This window comes from Castor canadensis, chromosome 15, assembly GCF_047511655.1.
Source record: "Castor canadensis chromosome 15, mCasCan1.hap1v2, whole genome shotgun sequence".
Classification (NCBI taxonomy): domain Eukaryota; kingdom Metazoa; phylum Chordata; class Mammalia; order Rodentia; family Castoridae; genus Castor; species Castor canadensis.
In genome coordinates, this window is record NC_133400.1 from 27,549,729 (window position 1) to 27,574,527 (window position 24,799).

Sequence of the window (24,799 nt, forward strand, 5' to 3'; positions counted from 1 at the left end):
TCCCATGGGCAGATGTGGCCCAGGAGGTGACAGTCAGCCTGGCTGGATAGTTGGAGGGGGGCAGCCAGCACAAGGAACAGTGAGAGGACCCCACAACTAGAAAAGAACAGAGTACTTTAATGGAATCATGTCTTGGTCCACAGGCCATGGCCTTTCCCTGCTATTTCCCAGAGCGACAGATGGCCTGCAACTGCTCACTGCTTGTTTTCATTTTATTCCAAGTCTTTCGGTGGCCTTTTAAGGATATCTGTGAAACAGAAAAAGGGGGAGGGGGAGAGGTCACTTGGGAAAAACTAAGTGTGGCTATTCTAAATACAATGTCTCTAGCCCTGCTGAGGGTGCAGGTGACCATGTGGGGGGCAGTGCCCTGCAGTGCCCTGCTGTGGGGCAGGGGCCACCCACTCACCCTGAGACTCTCAGAAGTGAGACATGGCAGGTTCCTGCTGCCATTCTCTACTGCTTCACAGTTCCTGATTCAAAAGGCCCATGTTTGGATCCTAATTTCCTCCTTGCCACCAAATGATCACAAAGGAGGTGGGAGGAAGTGTCGGGAAATGAAGCTGGATCTAGAGGTGAAGACCAGGCTCCCAGTTTTCCAAGCAGCCTAATGATGTCTCGGTTTGCAAGTGGCCTTGTGGCCTTGTGCTGTCCTTTTTTCTGGCAGTGTGTGTTGCTTTCACATTGCCCTTTTCTTGTCCACAGCTTCTTAGGGGCCAGGGTGCTCTCTGTGCACAGTGAATCACACCCGAGGGCTGTGGGGTGGCTTACAAATGCCAAGACCTGTGGCAACTATATATATGCATGGAATCAGGTTCTGACATTTAAAATTCATTATTTTCTCATTAAAAAACCCCCAAAACTGAGTTTTCCATGTAGAAAGTAGCAATCACTGGGGAATCAGAAGCTTCTAGGATTCATTATGGAAATAAATGACTAAAAACACTATTACAAGAGTCTCTTCCTGATGAAAAGACCTGGTCCGAAACAATGAAAAAGGAGCTTAAAAAGAAAATCCCTCATAGTGATATAACAGTTGAAGCAATTGCTGACATTTCTCACAGACATAATATATCCAAACATCTCTCAAATCTTAACTCAAAAAACAAAACCCTAAACAAAGTAGTGGACCTGAAAGACTCAGGAACCCTGTGGACAGCATGGGGTCGACTAGGTTCGACCTGGCCCTGGGATCTCCAGGACTCACCTCTGCAATCTCCACCTTCCTCTCCCACATCTTGATGGTCTTCTCCAGATCTCCATTTAGGATCTTCTCTCTGAGATACACCATCACCTGTGGTGCTCGGAACTCAGCCAGCTGCTTCCTTAGCTTCTTATTCAAAGCTTCTGCTTTGGCCCTGTCCTGGGTTGAAAAAGATGTAGGGTTATCCCAGGGAAACTTGGAGGCTCCTGCTTTGAGGACTTGCTGGCCCTGCCACCGTTCCTCCAGAGTCTCAAAGCAGTTCTAAAAATGTTTTGCTCAGAATTTTATTTTATTTATTATTTATTTCGCTGTACTGGGGATTGAATCAGGCATTGTGCTTGCTAGGCAGGCACTCTATCACTTGAGCCATGTCCCCAGCCCCTTTGCTTTTTAAAGTTTGTTTTCCGAGAGGATCTCAAGCTTTTGTCCTAGCCTCAGATCCTCTTACCTCTACTTCCTGTGTGCAGACATGCACCACAACGCCCAGCCAGATCATGAAGTTTCAATCCACTTCAGAAACACCAGACTTTTCTTTCCCTCCTCCTCTCTTCCCATGCCCAGCTGTCCTTGAACTTGCAATGTAGCCCAGGTTGACCTTAAACTCTCAATCCTCCTGCCTCTGCCTCCTGAATGCCAAGATTACGGGTGGATACCATCATGCCTGGCTTTCCTTTCTCCTTGTCTTTCTTCCCTTCTTTACTTTGGAATTTGAAGTTTTCTTAAGTTTTTATACATGCGAAAAATTTGTATATTTAAGTATACTTTGATGTCATTAATATCAATCCATTTTTCTGTCTTTTAATGTAAAATACACATAACTATTTTTAAGCATGCAGTTCGATAGCATGAAATACACTCACTGATGTGCAACCATCAGCGCCATCTACCTCCGGAACTTTTTCCACCTTCCCCAACTGAAACTCTGTCCCTTAAATAATAACTCCCCCTTCTCCACACCCATGGCTCCTGGTTGCTACCATTCTTCACATTTCTATGGATTGCTGTAGGTGCCTCACGTAAGTGAACTCCTACAGTCTTTGTCCTTTTGTGACCTTTTTATTTCACACACAATAATATCCTCAGGTCCATCCTGAGTGCAGCATTTGTCAGACTGCCCTTCCCTTCTAAGGCTGAATGACTTTCCTTGGATGTCTACACCACATTTTGTTCATTCATTCATCTACCCATGGACACCAGGTTGCCTCCACCTCTTGGCTATTGTGAAAAATGCTGCTATAAACGTGGGTGTTCAAGTCCCTGTTTTTAATTCTTGTAGTTACATACCCAAAACCCCAAAAGAAAATTACTAGAACCTGTGGCAATTAAAGTTTTGAATAGTCCTTGTCTTTTCAATTTTAATTTTTAAAATTATTGTACAGTGAAACTATGCTTTTTTCTTTGAGTAGATTTTTAAAAATTAACATTGTCCTTTTAATTTTTATCCATTGCTTTTTGTAGGCAATACATTCAAAGAACAGCATGTCTAAACATCTGTATTTTTAGCCTGAAAAACAAAACCCAAAACAAAAATGTTGGCGGCATGGGAAACTTGACAAACCTCACTGGTAACATGGAGCCAACAAGACTTGATCCCATCCTAGGATTCTCGGTTCAGATGGTCCAAAAGTATATAGTGACAAGCCCCCATTTCACTCTTTTATCCCTGTCATGAAGGTCTGTTTCCAAAAGCACACACTACTTTTAGGTTTTATATATCCTTTTAGAATTCTGTGCCTATGCAAAATGTTTCCCTTTTCTGGACCCAAAAGAAAGCACATTCTATTAACTTTTATTTGTATACCTTTTTTCACCCAAATCTTGAAAATGTGTTGAAGATCTTCAACACAAATAATTTGCTCATTCTTTTTGGGAAGGTACAATAATTTAACAAGCCTCCCACAAACATCTTTTCAAACTCCTGCTGTTATAACAAACAATGCTGTAATTACTAATCTTCTGCATAAAGTCATATTGTTAGCATGCAAGTTTATCACTACAATAAGCTACAAAGAGTGTGCTTCTTCTAAGGCATTGGTTCTCAATGTCCCAAGGGACATTTGATGTCTGGAGATACTTTTGTCACAGTTAGGTAGGTATTCCTGGTAAGTAGTATGGAGAGGCCACAGGTGCTAGTAAACATTCTACAATACCCAAAACACCCTTCCCCCGCCCCCTGCAAACAAGAATGATCCAGGCCCAAACATCAGTAGTGGCTTGGTTGAGAAGCCATGCCCCAAGTACAGGTGTGTGTTAGTGCTTGGTAATTTGTGTTAAATTTCCCTCCATAATGATCAAGCCAACTTATTTCTGCAGCCATGTGTGAGATGCCTGTTTCTCCTGTTCCATCACCACGGTGTTATCAACTCTGATCTTTGTCAATTTACAAAAGAGAACATCCCATTATATCTTTATTTTGTGTTCTCATGTTATGAGGTAGAACATTTTTCATGTTTAAGACTTTAGCTTTTCTGTACACTGTTTAAAACTCATTTTTTGGTTAGTTGTTTTTTTCTTATTAATTTATTATTCATTTGTTTTAAGACAATTAGTTCTTTGTGATATTATATTTTTCCCAGTTATTTATCTTTTGACTGTGCTTATGATGCTTTGTGCTATGCAGAAACATTTTTTATTTTTATGTAACTAAGTTAATTGACTTCAAACTTTCTGAGGTTGATATTTTGAAAAGCTTTCTCAATCAAAGATTATAATAAAAAAGTTCTGTTTTAAGGCATTAATGGTTATATCATTTCCATTAAATCTCTGATACCTGAATAATTTCAGTGTAACATATAGTTCTGAATTTATTTTTCCTAGAGAGCTACCAGTCATACTTGATCATTTATTTAAATGTCTGGCTTTCTGAAATGTCCTTTTCTCATAAACTAAAGATATCAATACCAAAACCTTGTCAAAATCTTGATCATATACGTCATCTGCCTTTCATATTTGTCTGTTTATGAGTTTGTTTAAAATAATATAACCTCATACACATTTCTGTATCTGATTGGGCTAGTCCTCTCATTCATATAGTAAGAATTTTGGAGATACTCTGTTTGTTTTTCTAAAATAATTTTGACTCAGTGTATTTAGATCCTAAAAAAACAAACATTTTCCCTCCTTGAGATTTTTATTGGAATACCATTTTTTTCCACAGGTCAACTGAAAAGGAACAAACATTTTTATGACGTTGAACCTTCCTCACAGAGCACAAAGTACACAAACTACAGTCCATGACTCGGACATTGTCTGGGAGCTGGTCAGAAATGAGACACATGACCCTAGGCCACCTGGTTGGAAGCTGCACTTTAGCAAGGTCCCCACATGACTGGTTTGCAGCTTGCAGTTTGAGAAGCACTGTTGTAATTCACTATGATCAAACCGATAACATTAATTTCTATTAGCTTGTTTTCAGAAGGCAATAAAAATGTGTCCAAGGTGTAGTGAACATCTGTCTAACTAGTGTAAATGTATGTCCAGAACTATAAATGTGTTTTCTTTCTTGTCAGGATGATGATGAACTGTAATGAAGTAGCAACAATGGAGGCACTAAAACATGAGCACTGCAGGCATGAGGAACATGCTGAGAAACCAGGACTGAAACCCCTACCCAGCTCCCCACTTGTACAGCAGGGGTACCACTCCCAAAATGGTGGTCTGCTGCTCCCAGCCTCAGCCCAAGTACAGGAGTTTTGCTGAGAGGGAGAGCTGTTGGTCAGAGAACTCTGGAAAGCTGCCTATGGGGATTGATTTTATTTGGAACAATATGAAGAGTGCATGCCCAAGGACTTTGTAGGAAACAATAGAGATCTTTGGGATGACCAATTTAGAGGAGGCTCTGGCTTATTATCAGCAACACTAGACCAGCTACATGTTCAAGAGAACCAGGGAAAAAGACCACTAAGAAGGGCCCTAAAGGTTGGAGCCAGTCTCAAAGACTGGCAACACCTTGTTCCTGTGAAGGGATCTGACATCAACTGAATCAGAATGTAGAACAATTAATGTCTCTGGACATTAATTAAAAGGAATAGAGAAATCAGGTAGCCATTAATGGAGACTATCAGCTGAGTGTGGTATAATAGAAGCCACCAGAAGCTTAACAGGAAAGTGAACTCAGCTGAAACAGTACTCATCCCTGATTGTCAGGGAGACTATATCCAGGAGCAAGGATGCAGCCTCTGAGGAGCAACACCAGAAGATGATACTAGCAGCTGACCTGGGCCAGCCAAGTCACTAAATAATGACAAGCCCAAGAAAGGGGTGTGAGATTATCCAGAGTTGCTATAATATATTATCAAAAAGCATGCAGCTTTCAACAAAAATTATGAGATAGGCAAAGAAAAAGGAAAGTGCAACCCACACAGAGAAAAAAAGCAGGCAACAGAAACTGCCTTTGGGGGACTCCAGATGGCTGACTTAGCAGATGGTCTTTGAAGCAGCTATTCAGAGAACCAAAAGAAGATATGTTTAAAGACTTAAGGCCAGGCATGGTGACTCACATCTATAACTCCAGAACTCAAGAGGCTGTGGCAGGAAGATTGAGAGTCTGAGGCCAGCCTGGGCTGGATAGTGAGACTCTGTGTCAAACAAAACAAAACAAAAATACTTAAAGGAATACATGATGATAATGTCTCATCAAATAAAGAATATAATAAAAAGATCGAGGTTATTTTAAAAGAACCAACTTGAAAATCTGGAGGTTTTCAATAGAATAACTGAAAGGAAAATTTCACCAGAGAGGGATCAATAGTAGGTTTAAGCCATTAGAAGAAATAATTGGTAAACTTGGAGATAAATAGAGATTATGCAAAATAAAGAACACAGAGAAAACAGAGCTCAGAGAAATATGGATACCACTAAATGTACCAACATTTAGTGTCATGGGAGTAACGTAAAGAGAGAAAAAGAATGGAGCAGGAAAAAAATACTCAAGGACTCAGTATCTGAAGACTTCCCACATTATGTTTTAAAAACATTGAGCTAAACACCCAAAGAAGTAAACAAATTCCAAGTAAGATAAATGCAAAGAAATTCACATCCATACACGTCATAATCAAAATGTTGGATGACAAGGCAAAGAGAGAATACTGACAGTAGCAAGAGAAGGTAATCCATTGTGTAGAAGGTGAAAAAAAATCTGATGAGAGTAACAGCTGACTTCTCATTGTAACAATGGAGGCCAGAAAGCAGTGGGATGGCATGTTTGAAAGAGAGGGGAATTGTCACCAAGAGCCTAATATCCAAAAAATAATCTTTCAAAAATACAAGCAAGGAAGGAACACACATAGATCTTGGTTTCTAATGTCATTATCAAGCAAATAAAAGGAATCAGGACTCCTCGGAGAAATGGCTATTTCTTAGACTAGGATGGGAATTATCCAAGATTTACCTAGAGCACCTTCTAGTGCCAGGACAACAATAAGGAAGCTTATGGAGGTGTGGTACTGAATGTAATTATGTCCTGGGTGGGATCTGAACAGCTAAAGGACTGTAGGTAAGAACCAAGGGTGTATGGATAAAGCATGGACTTAAGAGTTAATAATAATGTTGGTTCATTGATTGCAATAAACATATCATCCTAATGTAAGATGTTAAAACAGGAGAAACTGAATATGGTGTGTAAGGGAATTCTCTGTACTAGCTTCACAATTTTCCTGTAAACCTAAAACTTCTAAAATAAAAATGTTATTTTTTAAATGAAGGAGTAATAGAGGAATTCTCAGATCAACAGAAACATACAAAATTCATTGCTAGCAAAGCTGCCTTACAAGATAATAATTCTAAGGAAATTCTTCAGACTGAAAACCAGTGACACCAGACAGTAACTTGGAATTCACATTAAAATAAATAAATAAATGAACATAATTATGTAGCAGCTACAAAAGGGAGTATAATTGTGTATTTCTTCTCTTAACTGATTTGAAAAAGAAAGTGCATAGAACAATACTTATAAAATTATGTTTGGGGGCCTGGAACATATAAAAGTATTTTATGCTTGGCAGTACAAAGTAGGCAGGTAGAAAAGAACTTGCATTGGAGTAAGAAAGTTGTAGTGAGTTTTCCCATGAGCTCTTGTTCTACTGATATAACTGGGGGCAACTGGAGAGGCAGAAAGGATAAATGATAGAAGACAGACACACAGAAAGTTGTGGCTTCTTTTCTCTATTAACTCCTCTTTTACTTTGTTTCTTTTCTTCTCTATTCTTTAAAACCTTGCTTCTAAAGCCTTTCTTCTTTTTCTATTCTTTAAAGTCTCTTTCCTTAGACTCACACTATCCCATGCTTTCTTTAATTTCGCTTAAAGTCTCAAGACTTGCACTGTCCCATGTTTCCTCTAATCTCCAGCATAACTCAGCACAGCAGCCAGCTGTGTCATTCTCACAAGCTGCCCACCAATCAATCAACAAATTCCTGATCAAAAAACCTCCGTCTTTCCTCAGCTAGTCTTTGATATCCAGTGTTAAACAAGAAGGTAGAGCAACAGTTCTTGGGGAAGGGTGTGACACTGCAACAAGAGAAACCTGCAGTTCTACTTCTCTGAATGTAAACAACTTAGGAAAAGCAGCTGTGCTGCATTTTGCTTTCGCCCCCTTCTGCAGCTAGGGCTGAGAAAAACTCAGCCTGTGGATTATTGAACACAACTGTGCTTATGTTAAGTTCTCATAGGCTTTTCATAATCTGCTGCTCACAGAAAGTAACATCAGATGGCAACTCAAATCCTCAGGAAGAAATGGAGAAAAACACAAATGACAATATAACAAATTGTATGATCAACCTTCATCTCCTTCCTTTTTCAACTTTTGAATCCCTTCCTCACATGTTTTAAAAAACTCACCCAAGGGCTGGAGGAGTAGCTCAAGTGATAGAGCACCTCCCTGGCAATCCTGAGGCTCTGAGTTCAATCCCCAGTGCTGCCCAAAACAAAACTAAACAAAATAACAAACAAGAAACTCACTTAAAGCCTAATGTAAAAGCTCACACTATAGAACTCTTAAATATACAGAAGCAAATCTTTGTGACATTGGACTAGGCAAATGCTTCTTAGCACCTTTGACACCAAACCATAAGTGCAAAAGAAAAAATAAATTGGATTTCACCAGAATTTAAAAGTTTTGTGCTGCAAACAATACTATCAAAAATCTACAGGATGGGAGAGAAAATTTGCAAATAATACATCTGATAAGAGATTAAATCCATAATATATAAAGAACTCTTAATAAAAAATAAAACCTCAGAAACTGAGTAAAGGACTTCAGTAGGAATTTCTCAAAAAAGAAAAAAGATAGCAAGTGTCCATTAAGCACACGAAATGTGCTCAATGTCATTAGTCATCAGGGAAATTCAAATAAAAACCACAAGGAGACACTACTTCATACTAACTTGGATGGCCACTTAAAAAAAAAAAACCAAAATAACATGTGTTGGCAAAATTGTACACAAATTGGAACCCTCATACATTGGGAAGAATGCAAAATGGTACATCCACTTTTGAAAAACAATTTGACAGTGTCTCTAAATATTAAACAGAATTACCATATGCAATTCACAATTCTACTTTATGTATATGTCCAAGTGAAAACACACATCCACATAAAAACTTGTACAGGAATGTTCATATCAGCACTACTCAGAATAGCCAAAAAGTGGAAACCCCAATGTCCATCAGCTGATGAGTGGTCAATCTACAGAGAAAGTAGATTATGGGTTGCCTGTGCTGAAAGGTGGGAGTGAGGAGAGGTAGGAATGGGGAAGGGTTTCTTTCTGGGGTGATGAAGACATTCTAAAATTATTGTGCTGACAGTTATACAATCTGTGAATATACCACAAACTGTTTAACTGTATGCTTTAAATGGTGAGTTATATGGTATCTGAATTACATCCTAATAAAGCTGTTTTTTTTAAGTTACAAGGGGATGGGGGGGTTAGTGGCAGAGCACTTGGCTAGCATGAGCAAGGTCATGGGTTCAGTTCCCAGCACTGAAAAATAATAAGTGAACAAGAAAACTAAAATGTACTAAGCAGTGATTTCCAGAGTTTTAACAATCCATTTTAGGTTTCACTTGTAACCCAATCACTATCAGCCCAAGGAACCAAGTACCACTGGAGTCCTGTGTGGAGAGAGTGCCCAGGCTTCAACTTCAGCTTGTCCCCTGCCACTCTGTGATGAGGCTGGGTTCTTTACAAGTCTCCGTTCTCCATCAAGGATATAATGTAGATAACATGACAAAACTGAGTCAGGCCAAGAGCAGTAGGACATGCCTATCATCCCAGCTACATGGGAGGTAGAGATTGTAAGGATTGTGGATTGAGGCCAGCCCAGGCAAAATGTTAGTAAGACCCCATCTCAACAAAAAAGCCAGGGATGGTGACTTGCACCTGTCATCCCAGCAACATGGGAGGCATAGATAGGACAATTGCAAGGCTGGCCCCAGACAAAAACTTGAGACCCTATCTGAAATATAACTAGAGCGAAAAAGGCGGGGGTGTGGCACAAGTGATAGAGCACCTGCTTAACAAGTATGAGATCCTGAGTTCAAGCCCGAGCACTTAAAAAGCAAACAAACAAACGAAACCCCAAAACAAAACAATTGAGTCAAGTGTAGTAATCCTGTGGCTTTTGGGTTACTACCATGGGCAGGTTTGGGGCCACACACACTGACAGGGACACTTCAGACCCACTCAAGACAATGACACTAACAATTGTACAAAGCATCACTATGTGTGGCCCCATCTAATCACCACAAGTGTTGTGACCTCTATTCCACACTCTTCTATTCCAAGACTCCTTAAGAGGCTTGTTCAAGGTGAAAAGCTGGCAGTACCAAATTAAGTCCCTGCTATCTGCCTAGAGTCCAGTCTTTCTCCACCTCACAATAGCATCCTCTTTGGCCTGCATCCTATGCACGCTCAGAAAGCTAACTCTCAGGCTGGTATGTAAGGAGCTCTGCGGCTTCCACTCGCTGTTGCACAGTGACCACAGGCCTTGGAGCAAACCAGCAGGCAGAGGTCACTGTCTCCCAATCTTTGGTTGGTTTCTGCTACAGTCTACTCAGGCTATAAGTGTCACTCTCGTAAAACATTCTATTTTAGCATATGTACTTTGACTCATATCAATTACATGACCACATGCACTGAGCATTTTATGGGGTATGGACACAAAATGTTGAATTTTGTACTTAGGCATTCTCGTATGTTATTTTGTTTCTCCAAGATGCTTTTCTTAGGAGCCAGCTCTAGAATCTCACTCTGCAGTACACCCAACATACTGACCTGAAAGTTCAGCTTCCGCTTTGAGTGCTCAGAGCCATTTTAGCTTTTGTGATCTAGGTGTCTCTAGACAAACGATCAAGTATCTGGGATTTTGGTGGACACTGACTCAAGCCTGCATGGACAGGACACAATCATCAGAAAAGGCATGTTTTGTTCTCTCCTACCTCCTCTGCCTGTATGGTTTCTTTTTCAATTTTTTCAAGTAGCTCATTTCTCTGAAGGATCTCCTTGTCCAAATTGATGTACATTTCCATTGCCCGTTGAAGCTTGCTCTGAAACACAGCAATACAGCAAGTCTTGAACTACGAAGACCTTGCAGGACCATGGGAAGGGCAGACAGGTGAAAGCAGGGCCATCCAGGAACTTGGGCCTGCCCTTCACACAGGTGCCCAAATCTTTAGAAGCCTGGAGAGGACCTCAGGGTCTTGTTCTCAGCTGGGGAGGCAGAGTGTCCAGACACCCCTGAACCCAAATCCTGACCCACTGCTTACAAAGAGAAACTTTGAGTAAGTCCTAGAACTTCTCTAATATTGGTCTGATCAACTGGTAGGATTGTGTAGAGGCTTACAGGAGACATCCTGGGAGAGAGCCGAGCACAGGGCCTGGCATGTGGAGACCACTCAACAGTTGCTATGACTGCCTCCAAGGGTGGAGGATGAGGGACACTCACAGGAGGTGGGTACTACCCCCCATCCACTTTATAAGTGAGGAACTGACCCTCAAGGAGGTGAAGCAATTTGCCAAAGATCACAGAGACAGGGAGAGCCAGGACTGGGAGCCAGGCAGTGTGATTCTGTGGCCCGTGGTCTCCACCACATGCCACAGCCTAAAGAGGCTGGAATCCTGAAGAAGCTACCTTGAAGATTCCTGTCGTGTCATTTATTCTTCAACTTCCCCCAGGCCTCTGCTTCTTAGATTGGTCCCCTTTGGACCACTCTTCACCCACAGGGACATCAGCCCTCTGAGACTTGGAATATGCTGCACTTGCTGAGAGGGAAGGAGCCAGGAATTTCACAAGGGTCCTTCAACAAGCCCAGAGCACCCACCCAGCCTGAACCAAGCACTGGTCAGCAGAACAACATAGGCATGCCTCTGGGAGGCCAGCCACAGCCTGAAAGTAGGGCATCAGGCAGATCATCGGAAGAAGAGTTGAGCTGTGAGAATGGGTGGTAATGGACCAGTTAAAGGTGGAGTCAAGTATGGCTCTGTGAAGAGGGAAGGGAGGGACCTTCCAAGCCAAGGGGGCAGGGGTCTAAGGAGCTGGGAAGGGGACAGAGAGTCATAGGGTTGCAGTCAAAATGGGGATGGAGGGAGGGGGTAAGGGGATGTCAAACTTAGACAAAGCAGAAAGCCTGGAGTAACCAGTCTGAAGGACCTTAGGCACCTAGTGGCCATTCTGCCCCTCTCCCCTCTCCTGTTCCCTCCAGGCCTTTGTTCTTTAAAGCTCATTTCCTGTTCCATGTTCTGCACAGTGAGTGAGACCAAACTGAGGGGGGAGGCAGGGCAGAATATGGGACAAACCAGCCATTCAGGTGGGAGAAAAGGAGAGTGGAGAGAAGATAATGGCCCAGCAACTTGGGACAGGATGGAATGGAAGAGCGAGGGCCAGCACGATGACTACTGCCTCTGTTGTGGCAGCGTTTTCATGTAGGTGTGGTGCGAGCTACAGGAGTGGTGCTCAGCAGAGATGTCAGGGCCTTGAGGAGGCCACTGCTACAAAGGAAGCATAACTTTCTACCCCATGTAACAAACTACCTATGGCTCAAAGCAACAGCCATTTTTATCTCTTAGTTTCTATAAATAGGGAGAAGTCTGGTCCCTGCATGGCTGGATTCTCTGCCCCTGACCCCACCAGACTGAAATCAAGCTGTTGGTCAGGACTGGTTCTCATCTGGGGCCTGGGCCCTCTTCCTCTTACTGGTTGTTGATAGAATGCATTTCCCTGATGTTGACAGAATGCATTTCCTTGAGGTTGTAGTACAAAGGTCCCCAGTCCCCATTTTCTTTCTGTCTGTCAGCAGGTGTCTCCAAGCAGTAATGGAGAACTTCTGGCCAGAAAATTCCACTTGTACTTCTTATTTCTGACTTCCTCTTACAATAAAACTCTGTTTCCTGTGGGCTCACGTGATTTATCCAGGTGTGATTAGGTCAGGCACACCTGGATACCTCCCTATCTTAGGACCAACTGTGCCATATAACATAACTGAGTCATAGAACAGACACAGCCTAATGGCAGAAGCTGTGGACATCTTAGAATTCTTTCCTCCCTTTTGTAAATGCCACAGTGTGTCCCCACCCAGCACAATAATAAATTTTTTTAAATTCTTCCTTCCTTATGGCACCTATTGCTATTTTAGAAAGTCAACTGTAGTCACATGCTTATGCCCTACCTGGCTCAAAAGGCAGGCTTAAGGGCAAGAAGACAGACTTAGGCTCCCCCATGAAAGTCACAGAATAGAGAGACCACATTTGTCTGTATGCTCAAAGTGCTGTACCCTGAGCACTTGGCCATGTGCCTGGCATACTGGAGACATCAGTACTTTTGCCAATAGAGGAGTTATTCTGCATGTTTTTAACAAGGTCTCACACTTGGGTGATTGATATTTATGTTAAAGTGGTTCCTCCTATCACCCTCCCACCCCCACCAAACACACCTGAGCTGTTCACAGTTCTTTTGACAATATTAGCTGAGCACCTATTCTGGCCAGCTTGTCTTTGGTGCTGGTGACACCGCACAGCTGAAATAAAACTGGTAGTAAGACACAAAAACTTGCCTCTGACAGGTCAAGCATCTCTCCCAGCAGAGAGCCATCCAGTCCCAGGTGGGGTCCAACTCGAGCTTGGGACTACCTTCAGACTCCTGTGGGGCATCCTCCCCACCCTGAGCTCTGTCACCTGCTTACTATCATTTGCAGGGGGCCTGTCGTGATGGCCACTGGGATTTGCATCAGAATGGCTCCTGTTGATCTCCTGTGGCCTGTGTTGCTGCTGCTCCAGTATTGTAAGCAGTGTGTGCATTGTGAGTTTAGACCCGTCCTGCAGAACTCAGGCCCTGAAACCTGGCAGTTTCACTATATAAACCAGTAGCTCCACTTCCCAAACCCTGCAAGACCAGACAGGCCCCGTGTTACTTAATCAGCTCCACAGGATAAGATCAAGGTTCAATGTGGTCTAACCACACGCTACCCAGCTCTCCAGGCAATGAGACAACTGGGAGTCACAGGGACTGACTTCGCCTGGAAGTAACAGTGGTCAGATACTAAGTACTGAAGAGATAAGCCAGCAGTGTTGATCTGTTGACGTTTATGATGCATAAACTTCAGAATGCTAGCACAGTATTTCCTACACACTCTACTCTGCGGGAAGGTAGTTGAGAGACATAGAGGGCTGGGAGTACTGGCTCTGTCTCTGATTTGTAGCTGAATCTGGCAAATACTCTGCATCTTTGAGCCTTTTTCATTTGTAAAAGAAACAATGTTGAACAAACCTAAGCCTGGTTTAAACATATTCAAGTTCACATTTTTAAACAACACACTGTGGGCCAAATGAAGTCCACTGGTGAGCTCCTAGACTCATTGCCACCTGGGCACTAGGCCAGGAGTCAGCAGACTTTTTCTGTAAAGGACCAGACAGTAAATATTTTAGATTTTCAGGCCCAGAGGCAAGACTATGCATATTATGTAGTTACTTATATTAACAAGAGAGAAAACCCTAAATTCCTATAAGTGTTTTATTGATGAACTTAAAAGTATAATAACTAAGTATAATGTTTGGAATACAAAACTGCTTAGGAGAAAAATGGAATTTCTGGAGGGGAAATCAATTTTGCTTAATTGGATTCAGAGTTAGGGTTCTCTACCCAACTCATGGCAAATGTTATTCTTAGCTCACAGGCCAGTGGGTGAGATACACCCTCCTAATTTGTTGACCATGGCATTAGAGTCACTAGCAGGGTGACAGATGGTCTGGTCTGCTGGGGATAGGCCCTATTCATGCTGACAGTCCCCACTTAATTATTAATAGTGCCTCTTTTCTCTCCCCAAAGCATTGCATTTGGATGATAAATAATTTAGTAGTTTTCTGATTTATTGCAGAGACTGTTTTCCTCTTCAGGGTTTTAAGCAGAGTCGTGTTTAACATATACCTAAATTAAACAGGGCCCTAAATGTGATGCATGAAAGTCACCTGGAGAACTAAAAACAAAACAAAGCATAGCCCTCACTCCTCCTAATTCAATCAGTTCATCTCAACCAACTCATTGGTAAGTTTTTTTTTTTTAAAGTAAAAGCTCACCAGGTAGATTCTTGTGTATAGCCAGGGTTGAGGGTTTGGGGAATTTTAGGGAACATAGCTTTGTCAAGTCAAGAAAAGTCAGGGGAAAGCAAGGGACACCTAAGTACAAGGTAAAACAGCAGTGTGCACAGGAAACTCCCTGCATTGTGTGTGTATGGGCGGGGTGGGGGGTGGGGGAAGGTTGGGGGACCAGGTGAGCCTTACTTTGTACGCGTTGAGGATCTGCAGGGTGCTGCCAGAGGCCAGCTTCAGCTGGATCAGTTCTTGATTCCTCGCTTCAATAGTCTCTAAGAACTGAGCGTTTTCAATCTTCAGCTGCTGAAAGTCAACATCATGGAGCGCCTCACCTACCTCTTCCTTCTACAGTTCAGAAAGAAGAAAAGATGGCACATTCAGGTGTGATTTCTGAATGCAGGTGCCCATCTTGCAACTTGGTGGTGAGGTTTTGGAGATACTGGCATCATTCAGTCATTCAACAAATGTGCTGGGTGTGGTGCAAGGCACTGGGGTTAGCCTTGAGTTCATTCAATGCTCCCTGGCCTAAGGAGCCTATGGCATAAGCATGTTAGAGGCTCAAGGTACTGACCCAGCAGTGTGGTGTGACAAGGTGGGGGTGAGGTGCACAGAAGTCCCTGGGCCAGGCCAGGGGAAGCTTTCCTGGAGGGAGGGGGTGGGCGGTGGGAGACTGCTAAACAAGGCTGTGAAGGAAGAGTAGGGTTAGGTCACTGAAAAGACATTTTTAAATTATTTTAAATTGCTTCTATGACATTTCTGCAGGGCGGTTGTGTCAGTGTCTCAGGACCTCCCGACCTGGACCCCATGATCTGCCCAGCTAGGCCTGTGCCATCTTATATTTACAGTAGTATCAGCTGCCTCAGGGCTGCTGTGGGGTGCTGTTCCCCCCTTCTCCTCAAATAACAGTTTCCTTAAGCCCCTAAATCAGTCATCTTCCAGCTCCCCCACACCTTACCTGTCTTCCAGTTCTGAGAGTAATCCTGCTCTCCGCAGAGCCTCTGGCAGCTTTTAGCCCACTCCTTGCTCCCCTTGTTCTATTCGTGCTGTGCTACACTGAGCCTCTGAACCCTCCCTCACCCCGCTAGTCTGTGAACTTGAGGGCAGGGCCCATTCTGTGGCATCTTGGCAGCAATGGTGGGTAGGTTAAAGGTCATTCATCTGCTCCTCACTTCAAGCTTCAACCCTTCTTCAAGATGCCTGGGACTGCATGAAGCCCTGAAGACCAGCGTTCACCATCTGGGGGCAGGTCCACCAGGTGACCTTCCCTTTTAAGCTGAACTCAGTCTCAGTCCCAGACACCCTCCAGCCTGGGCCCAGCTCTGCCCTTGGTGTCCTCATACCAAGTGAGTGCATTCACTCTTTCTCCCCACAGCAGCCCAGGACAACTGGAGACAGTGGGCTATTAATTCCTGGACTCCCAATGTGGTCTCCACTCCCCTTGCCATCGTCACCCATTCTATGTGAACTCTAATTTACCAGTTCTTTCAGGTGTAAAGCGCCCACTGAGACACAACATTCTAGGTGGAGCTACTGAGAACAGAGCAGAGCAAGGCCAGCCCTTCCTTGGTCTGAGCACTGTTTCTATGAGGACAGCATGAGCCCCAGCATCCCCTCTGATGCAGCTAATTGTCAGGTGCAGTACAGGGTGATCACAGTGGAGGGAGGGTCTCACATTTATCCATAGTCACTTTACGCCATTAAAGCTGCCCCAGCTTGTTGAACTCTTTGTGAATCCCAAGTCAATCAAGCAATAGCTCCTGACATGTTAGTTCTCCTGCCCACCTCTGATGCACATGCCATCAGTGGCCATATTGAGTAAATGATAAAAACATTGAGTGAGGAAAGGATGGAGGCCCGTATCACATTCTGGAGGCTCCAAACCATGTCTGCCTTATCGCTTTAGTAAGGATCCCTATGGTCAGCTGCTAAAGGATTCACCAATGCACAGTGTAACAGTGCCACCCAGTCACATTCCCCAAAAGTGCAGATAAGTATGTCAGTAGGGTTTGTTTTTTTTAATTCAAGTTACCTCTGACTGCAGAAAGCCTGATTTGTCTGCACGATAGCCGTATGAGTTTCCTGTGGCTGCTGTAAGAAATTACCACTAATGTAGTAGCCTAAAATAATGCAAATTTACTACCTTACAGTGTTGGAGGTCATAAGTCTGAAATGGATTTGGGAGCTAAAATCAGGGTGTTGGCAGAGCTGCATTCTTAATACAACTTCTTGGGGAGAATTCATTCCCTTGTCATTTCCAGCTTCTGGAAGCTGCCTGTATTCCTTCCTTGCTCCATGACCCCTTCCTCTAGGAGAAATCTCATCACTTTGGTCTCTGCTTCTGTGACATCTCCATCTCCCGCCTGGCTTTCTAAGGAGGGCTATTGGGCCCACAGGTAATCCAAGATCATTTTCCCATCTCAAGGTCCTTAAGTTAATCACATCTGCAAAATCCTTTTGCCATGGTAGGTGACATATTCATAGATCCCAGGGATTAGGACAGGAACATCATGTGGCATGGCATGTGGCTATTATTTAGCCTGCTTTTAAAAAGAAAGAAAGAAAGAAACACAAACCACATACCTGCCTCAATTGTAAAAGCATTTTTTTCCTCTGAACTTTGAGGGAAACATTTTTCAAACATAATTTATCCTTCATATTGTCCTAAAAAATAAAAGCATAGTTTAATCGATTTCTCTTCTTTTACCCTGTCGGTTTGGAAAGTAGATCTGCATCTGCAAATTAAACCTTGAGTCTAACATTTGTCATTTACTGGGGGGCCTCTTACTTCTGCCTAAGCTGGCATTAAAATGGCATTTCATGCACAGCCAACATGCAGAGGAAACTGAGTCTTCTACATGGCTTTCCAACCCAAGTTCACTTGAGTGTGGTGCTGTTGTACCACCTTGCTGACACGATGGTCTTATGACTCTGGTCTCTTATTGTGGTAGCTTATAGAACTGTGGTTACTCATAGCATGTTTGGATCCTGTCTCCAGGATCAGAAGTTTGACACACTATAAAGTAAATGCAAACAAAGGCATGCTACTCCTAATTCTCCCTCCTTTCCCAGGCTTGCTCCTTATAAAAAGGACACTCAGAAAGCTTGAGATTTACCTATCCCATCCCATGCAGTAGCTTATGAGCCCAGCCTCACACCATTTTCAAGAAAATACATTAGATCTTGAAATAAATAACAGCAAAAAAGAGGAGGTTAACCTGAAATACTACTAATATTCATCTTGACTTTTTGGTTTTGCCTTGGTAAGCATGTATTGTAATACACACACACACACACACACACACACACACATGCACTCACAGAATGAAAAATGTCTACATATGTGGGAGACATTTCCAATGGACCAGAAGGAGGGAGGCTGCCTCCCATGACTAATTTCTGTGTCATCATTGTAAGAATTTATTCCCTTTCTTAGTTTGCCTGCCAACTCACCCTCCGGCGGTTCATATCCTCAATGTACTTCATCACTTTCTGAGTGGCCAAAATACTGCCTTTCTTCTTGGATACAGTTTTTAGAATATCTTTCTCAAAGTCATGCACTGCTCTCTGAACTTCAGTCCATCGAATTTCAGCTTCCTCAATGATAGCCTGGAGGAGTCAGCACAAGAGAGAAGTTTCCCAAAATTCTCAAGAACACACCCCCTAAGGACACCTAAGGTCCCAGGCCTCCTGTGCCCTGATGCATGATGCTTCTTCCTTAGTCTTAGAATTATGTCTTCATGGTGCAAGGCTAATTGTATTATTATTAAAAAAGCATGCCTCAGAAAAGTTATAATATCCATAAAAGGGATCAAACAAACGAAAACAAGTTCTCAAGTATCTACAAATATGCATTTGATATCTGAAATTTAATTATCATTTATATAAAATTATCTGAGAGGATATAAAACAAAGCATTAATCACAGTTAAATCTGGAAAGGTGAACTAGTGAGGCAATAAGGCACTCATACACTTCTGTAACTTGACAAAAGATGTTATAAATGAGTGCACATATTACATATTACACAGGCCCCCACCATTATCTGCATTTTCACTTTCTGCAGAACTACCATCTGAAAATGTTAAGTGGAAAATTCCAGAAATAAGTAATTTATAAGTGGGTTGTTTTTTTTTTTTTTAGTGAAACTGGGGTTTGAACTCAGGATTTCACACTTGCAAAGCAGGTGCTCTATCCCTTGAACCACACCTCCAGCCCAATTCATGTTTTAAATTGTGCATCATTCTGAGAAGTGTAATGAAATCTAACGCTCTCCCGCTGTCCTACTTGGGACATGGATCATCCCTCCAGTGGATCATCATCCAGTTTATCCATTAGTCACTTACCAGCCATTCTCAGTTGGAGAATTCCTCTGCAGAGGAATCACAGTGCTTGCGTTCAAGGACCCTTATTTTACTTAATAATGGCCCCAAAGTGCAAGAGTAATGATGCTGGTAATTTTATTCAATACAGTGTTATAACTTCTAGTTTATTATTAGTTACTCTGAATCTCGTACAGTGACCAATTTATAAATTAAACTTTATCATAAGTGATAAAGAAGTGATAACTTATGATAAAGAAGAAAAAACATACTACACATAGGGATTAATACTATTCAAGGATTCATAAATCCACTGAACATGGCGGTAAAGGTTTCAAAATTATTTCCACTCCTCTTTTTTCCTTAGTTTGCCTCCCTTTTGGCTTTGATTTCACTGTTTCCCCTAACCCTGCTGATGAAAATAAGTCATAGTCCTTGGGTGTGATGTGGTTGACACTGTGAGCACAATGAGAGAAGAAGAGAAGACATACTGTATCCACACAGTTCTCAACAGCAAGCCAAAACTTCATCCCATAGGCAGTCAAATTAATAGAGATGTTTCCTTGTTCACTGGAGGACCAACTGTGTTAGACTTACTGGGAGATGCTGTGCTGGAATCCAGCAGGACCTGGACCATGACCATGCATGCTGTACATGAGGGGTGACTTAGGGATTTTCACCCAATTCACTTACTTAAACTGTAATCTCCTTGTATTATTAAACTCTTATTATAAAGTTCGGTGGGTATTCATGGTTATTGTGGCTATGTTTTATAAAAAGAATCCATCTCTTAGAGACATCTGCTAAAATATTTACAGATAAATAATATGACATTTCACTTCATAACAACCCAGTGTAGTGAAACAAGAGTGGCCCCATGATGATGACGAGGGTTGTATTTGGGTGTTGAGTACATAAGGGTTTGTTATGCTAGTTCTCTCTATTTGAATATTTTAGAAAACTTTTCATTAAAAAAAGTTTACATTTTGTTGTCTCTTCCAGAAAATGGTAGTTTCTTTAAAGGCAGGTCCCCGATTTGTCTTATCCTACCTGTATTTCTTCCAAAGCACCAACAATAACATGAACATGCCAGGGGTACTTCCTAAAGAGGCAGAAGTAGGAGAGCTGACCCTGACAGAAAGAGATACCTCATGATGCTGCAGGTCCCGTTCAGCATTAGCCCTCATGTGCCTTATCTCATCCTTCGTGTCTTCCAGCTCCTTCTGTACAAGCTCAAGTTTTTGTTCTACACCAAGGCCTATAAAATGGTCCATACCTGTGCGGGACTTGGATTTACGCCTGCTTCGTAACTGTAACCCAAGAAAAACAAAGCCAATGTCAAAGAGGAATTGGTAAAAGATAGGAAGGGAGGAGAGGAGAGGAGAGGAGAGAAGAGAGAGAGAGAGAGAGAGAGAGAGAGAGAGAGAGAGAGAGAGAGAGAGAGAGAGAGAGAGAGAGAAGAAGAAGAAGAAGAAGAAGAAGAAGAAGAAGAAGAAGAAGAAGAAGAAGAAGAAGAAGAAGAAGAAGAAGAAGAAGAAGAAGAGGAAGAAGAAGAAGGGGGAGGAGGAGAAGGAGAAGAAGAAGAAGAAAGAAGAAGAAGGAGAAGAAGAAGAAGAAAAAGACAGAAAGAAGAGAGAAAGAAATTGTAGGTCAAGGTAGACATCAAAATGACCCCTTAGACCTGCTAGAAATTTCACAAATGAAGGAAGCCAGGGAGAACAAATCCATGATGAAAAAAAGCTGTTATGGTTTGAATCTGAAATGTCCTCCAAAGCTCTATGTGCTGAAGGCTTGATCCCTCAATACAGCAATGTTCACAGGTGGGGCTCTGAGGAAGTGACTGGATCTTGATGTCGCTGACCTCATCAATGGATTAATCCATTAACAGGTTCATAATTTGAGGGGCCATTAGAAGGTGATGAAACCTAGGAAGTGGGCCCAAATTAATGGGAGTGGGTCTTTTGGGCTTTATATTGTCCCCAGTCTCTTGCTCTTTTTCTGTGTCTTGTTGCCATGAGGTGAGCAGCCTCTTCTACCACATACTCCCAGTGTGATGCTCTGCCTCACCTCAGGACCAAAGCCATGGAACCAGTCAAACATGGACCGAAACCTCTGAAATGGTGAGCCAAAATGAATCTTTCCTCTCAATTGATTTTCTCAGGTGTTTTGTCACAGCAACAGAAAACTGACTAACACAGGTGCTGGTATTTGGCCTAAGGAGACTAATCTCTCAAGTCATCCTAAGGACCCGCACTAAATATCTCAAGGGCCTATGTTTGACGATAAGCTGAAAATAAATAAGGAAAAAGTATGCCTGGGGATGCAAACACTATAAACTCACTGTGGACCAGCGTTCAAGTTGAGGTCAGAAGAAGTCCAGAGCTCAGTGCTTTCAGAACTGAACCCAGAAATTGCACCTGGAGGCATAGGGTTTAACAAAACAGACAAACAAAAACCTTGGATTTTCTAGACATTTAAAGCAAAAGTCACAAGTGGATGGTGCAGGGAATGTGTGGGGTTCAAAGTAAATTTGACTCATAAGGGATAAATCTACACATAGGCGCTTTGAGGCAAGGGTCCACATGGGGACCACTTCACTCCTTTACATGGCTGGCTAGGCTTTATAAATAGTTGAATCTCCCAATTTAAGGAGTTCTTTCATATAAGCTAAGATATTCTGGAAGAGTCAATCTGCTACCAACTGAACATTATTTTCTCACTTGAAAGACAAACCTTGGAAGGGAAGAAGATTCAAAAGTAGGACAAAGAACTGACTGTGGTAGTAGATGCCTATAACTCCAGCTACTGGGGAGGTGGAGGTAGGAGGATCTCAGTCTGAGGCCAGCCTGGAGAAAAGTACAAGACCCTATATGAAAAGCAGCTAAAAGCAAAAAGACTGGGGGAATGGCTCAAGTAGTACCACACTTGCCTCACAAGCTCTAGGTCCTGAATTCAATCTTCAGCACTCAAAAAAGAAAGGTAGGACAGAGAAAAAGTCATATGGCTTTGGCCAAAGAGGGCACACCAACAGGCAGATACACACATACTACTTGCTTTTAAGGGGACAAACAGGCTAAAATAATTTTCAAATCTCCATTGTGTACCTGCGCAAATTCTGCTGCTGATATTTTAATATCTGATAACCGTGGAGGTCGGTAGTCCCCAGGTTCCAGTTTAGAATAATATTTCTCAAACATCTCTGTCTCTGTTTTAAGAGCAGAGTTTCCATAGCTGCAAGACAGAGGATACTAAGTAAGTTCTTCTAAGAGGAGTTTCACACCCCCAAATAATCAGCACTTAACACTTATTGGCCATATGTGACCTTCTGTGAGACATGTCGCCTCTTGGTGCCTTACTTTCTTCACCTATAAAATGGAAACAACGACAACAAGACATACAAAGACTTTAGTTTTAGGACTAGTTTAGTTTAGTTTAGTTTAGTTTTAGTTCCTGGCCACATAGTAAGTACTATTTAAGTATTTGATATCTTTATTATTGTTTAACATACCAAGAAGTTTAGAGCACTGGTATTATATGGAAAATTGTTGTATTGGTTTCATCTTTAAGAATCATCTAACTTATTTGTGAAATTCCTTTGAATTAAAACCTTCTTCAAGTTACACACACACACACACACACACACACACACACAAAACCTCTTTAGATGTTGCCTTTGGTTTGTTTCTCTGCTCTTTGTTTCCAGCACTCAGTATATTCAGGAACACAATGGAAATTTATCATAAACATGGAAACTTTGAACAATGTTTTTTAAACAACTAGAGATTACAGATCAAGCTTGTCTTGGATATGTTTTGTATCTGTGTGCATGCACAATGCACATACATGTGTATATAGTAGAACAGCATTGATGTTTTCAACATTATTGAGCTAATTCCTGTTTGGCTACATTTTAAGATTAGTGGAGAAGGCTGAATGGGAAAGACAAAATGTCAAAGCAGCTTGCTTTTCAGTATGTATCATGTTTGCAGTGTAGCCTGTGAAGTTGCAGAGTCTGAATTCCAGCACAAGCACTCACAAAATATGTTGACTTAGTGAATGACATCACTTTGCATATCTTGTAGGATTGTTGTCCTGGTAGTTTGCATAAGGTCATCTATGCAAAATACAGGAACATCATGAGCACTCAAGATGGCAGCTGTTAGTGATAATGCCTCAATTCTGGCCTACACTATTTATAGATGTATAAAAGCAACATCTATTCAGCTGCCAGGGCCAGGGTACTCTCCGTGAGGCCACTAAATTGAACAATGAAACTCAACCACATCATGGATGGAATCTTGGTATCCAAGTTACTTGCTATGGTAAATATAAAACAGACGGCTGAAAATACAGAATATTGGGCCATTCTTCATCAAAGCTATGCTAACATCCTGGTTCAGCCTATGTTGCCTAACAGTCAAATCGTCTCGATAGCTTCTTTTCTCCCAGGGTGCCATATTAATTTTATCATAGGATCTTAGCATTGGAAGGGGGCTTAGAGGTCACCTGATGCAGAGCAGGGGAGTTCCCAGGTACACAGCCTGGCACCAGGCAGGCACCAGGCTAAAGCTCTCGCTTCACACTTGACCCTGTGGGCTGTCGCCCCCGCCCCCTGCCGTCCACCAAGTCCTGACTCCATTAACGGCTCGGTAAGCTCAGTGACTGTGGAGACCCAGAGGCAATGAGGCAAAGAAATGTTCCTTCCCTACACTGGGGTCTCAGTCTCGCTAGGGTTCAGTGTGGGATTGGATGGCTTCTATGCTGAAGCCCAGGTCCGAGGCCGCTCGGGTGGAGTCCGCGGTGAGGGGCTGCGGCCGGCCTGTACCTGAGCTCCTCCACCAGCCCGCACAGCTGAATAACAGGCAACTCGGTCTCCTCGCTCTGCTGGGAATCGGTGGCGACGCTGTCTGCGTCATCTTCAGTCATCGCTCTGCCGGAGCGAGCGGCCTGGCGGACTTCTAGTGTGCCCAGGGGCGCCGGGTGCCTGCCGCCACGCGTCACTCACACTGCAGCACAGCCGCGCGTTGCCCTGACGACTGACCCCGGCGGGAAGGGCGGGACTTCCGGAGGCCCCGCCCAGAGGAAGGCCCCGCCCAGCGCCCCAGCCTATCAGCGCGCTGACAGGGCGAGGCCAGGCACCTAGCGCGTTCCATTCGGTTCTTGGACTCCCCGACAGCAGTGAGGCTCCTTGAGCTCTCCGGTACCTTTGGCATCGAGTCGAGTATAGTTTATGAAAACCCTTGCAACAATCTTGTAATACTATCCATTATTCTGCAGCTTCATACATGTTAACTGTAGCAACTCTCAGATACTGCATTAGTGGGAGAGAAAAAAAGAGACTGATTATAAAGTGGATATCAATTCCTGAGACTTGCCTAAAGAGGGACTGGGTACCTGCTGTGTCCTTCGTGTCCTGCGGGAATGTGCGGAAAAGACCGACCTGGCCCCTAAAGGGCCTCCAGTTGAATGAGGGAAATAGTCTCTAAACAAGCTGTGGTGGCCTGGGATGACAATAGTGACAGCATAGCACTGCTGTACACTTCGAAGTGGGTAAGATGGTTAATTTTATGCTTTGTGGTTTTTAACCATAATTTTTAAAATGTAAGACAGTGAAACAATGTGAGCTTCAAGGAGCAATAATTTTGTTTGGAGAGTGCACATTTTAGTTCATGCATGTTGCTAACTTTGAATAAGACCTTTAA

General features: G+C 42.7%; 1 protein-coding gene across 1 annotated transcript; it reads right to left on the bottom strand.

The window, feature by feature from the left end:
- Positions 1–97: 97 nt before the first annotated feature.
- On the bottom strand, positions 98–24,128 carry Cfap263 (cilia and flagella associated protein 263). Its single transcript, XM_020164661.2, has 9 exons — positions 23,923–24,128; positions 22,202–22,328; positions 20,246–20,407; positions 18,230–18,385; positions 17,360–17,440; positions 14,969–15,124; positions 10,636–10,743; positions 1,205–1,360; positions 98–247 (listed from the first exon to the last, which is right to left on the bottom strand). The coding sequence occupies exons 1-9, from the start codon at positions 24,021–24,023 to the stop codon at positions 161–163; spliced, it is 1,134 nt and encodes a 377-aa protein (XP_020020250.2). The 5' UTR covers positions 24,024–24,128; the 3' UTR covers positions 98–160.
- Positions 24,129–24,799: the final 671 nt, after the last annotated feature.

Bases quoted from the DNA above. Each gene is read 5' to 3' on its own strand.
- Cfap263 (XM_020164661.2), bottom strand. From the start codon at position 24,023: ATGACTGAAGATGACGCAGACAGCGTCGCCACCGATTCCCAGCAGAGC. The intron at 22,329-23,922 runs GTACAGGCCGGC...TCTGTCTTGCAG, and splicing joins GGGCTGGTGGAGGAGCTCAG to CTATGGAAACTCTGCTCTTA. The intron at 17,441-18,229 runs GTGAGTTGGCAG...TTTATTTTTTAG, and splicing joins AGGATATGAACCGCCGGAGG to GACAATATGAAGGATAAATT.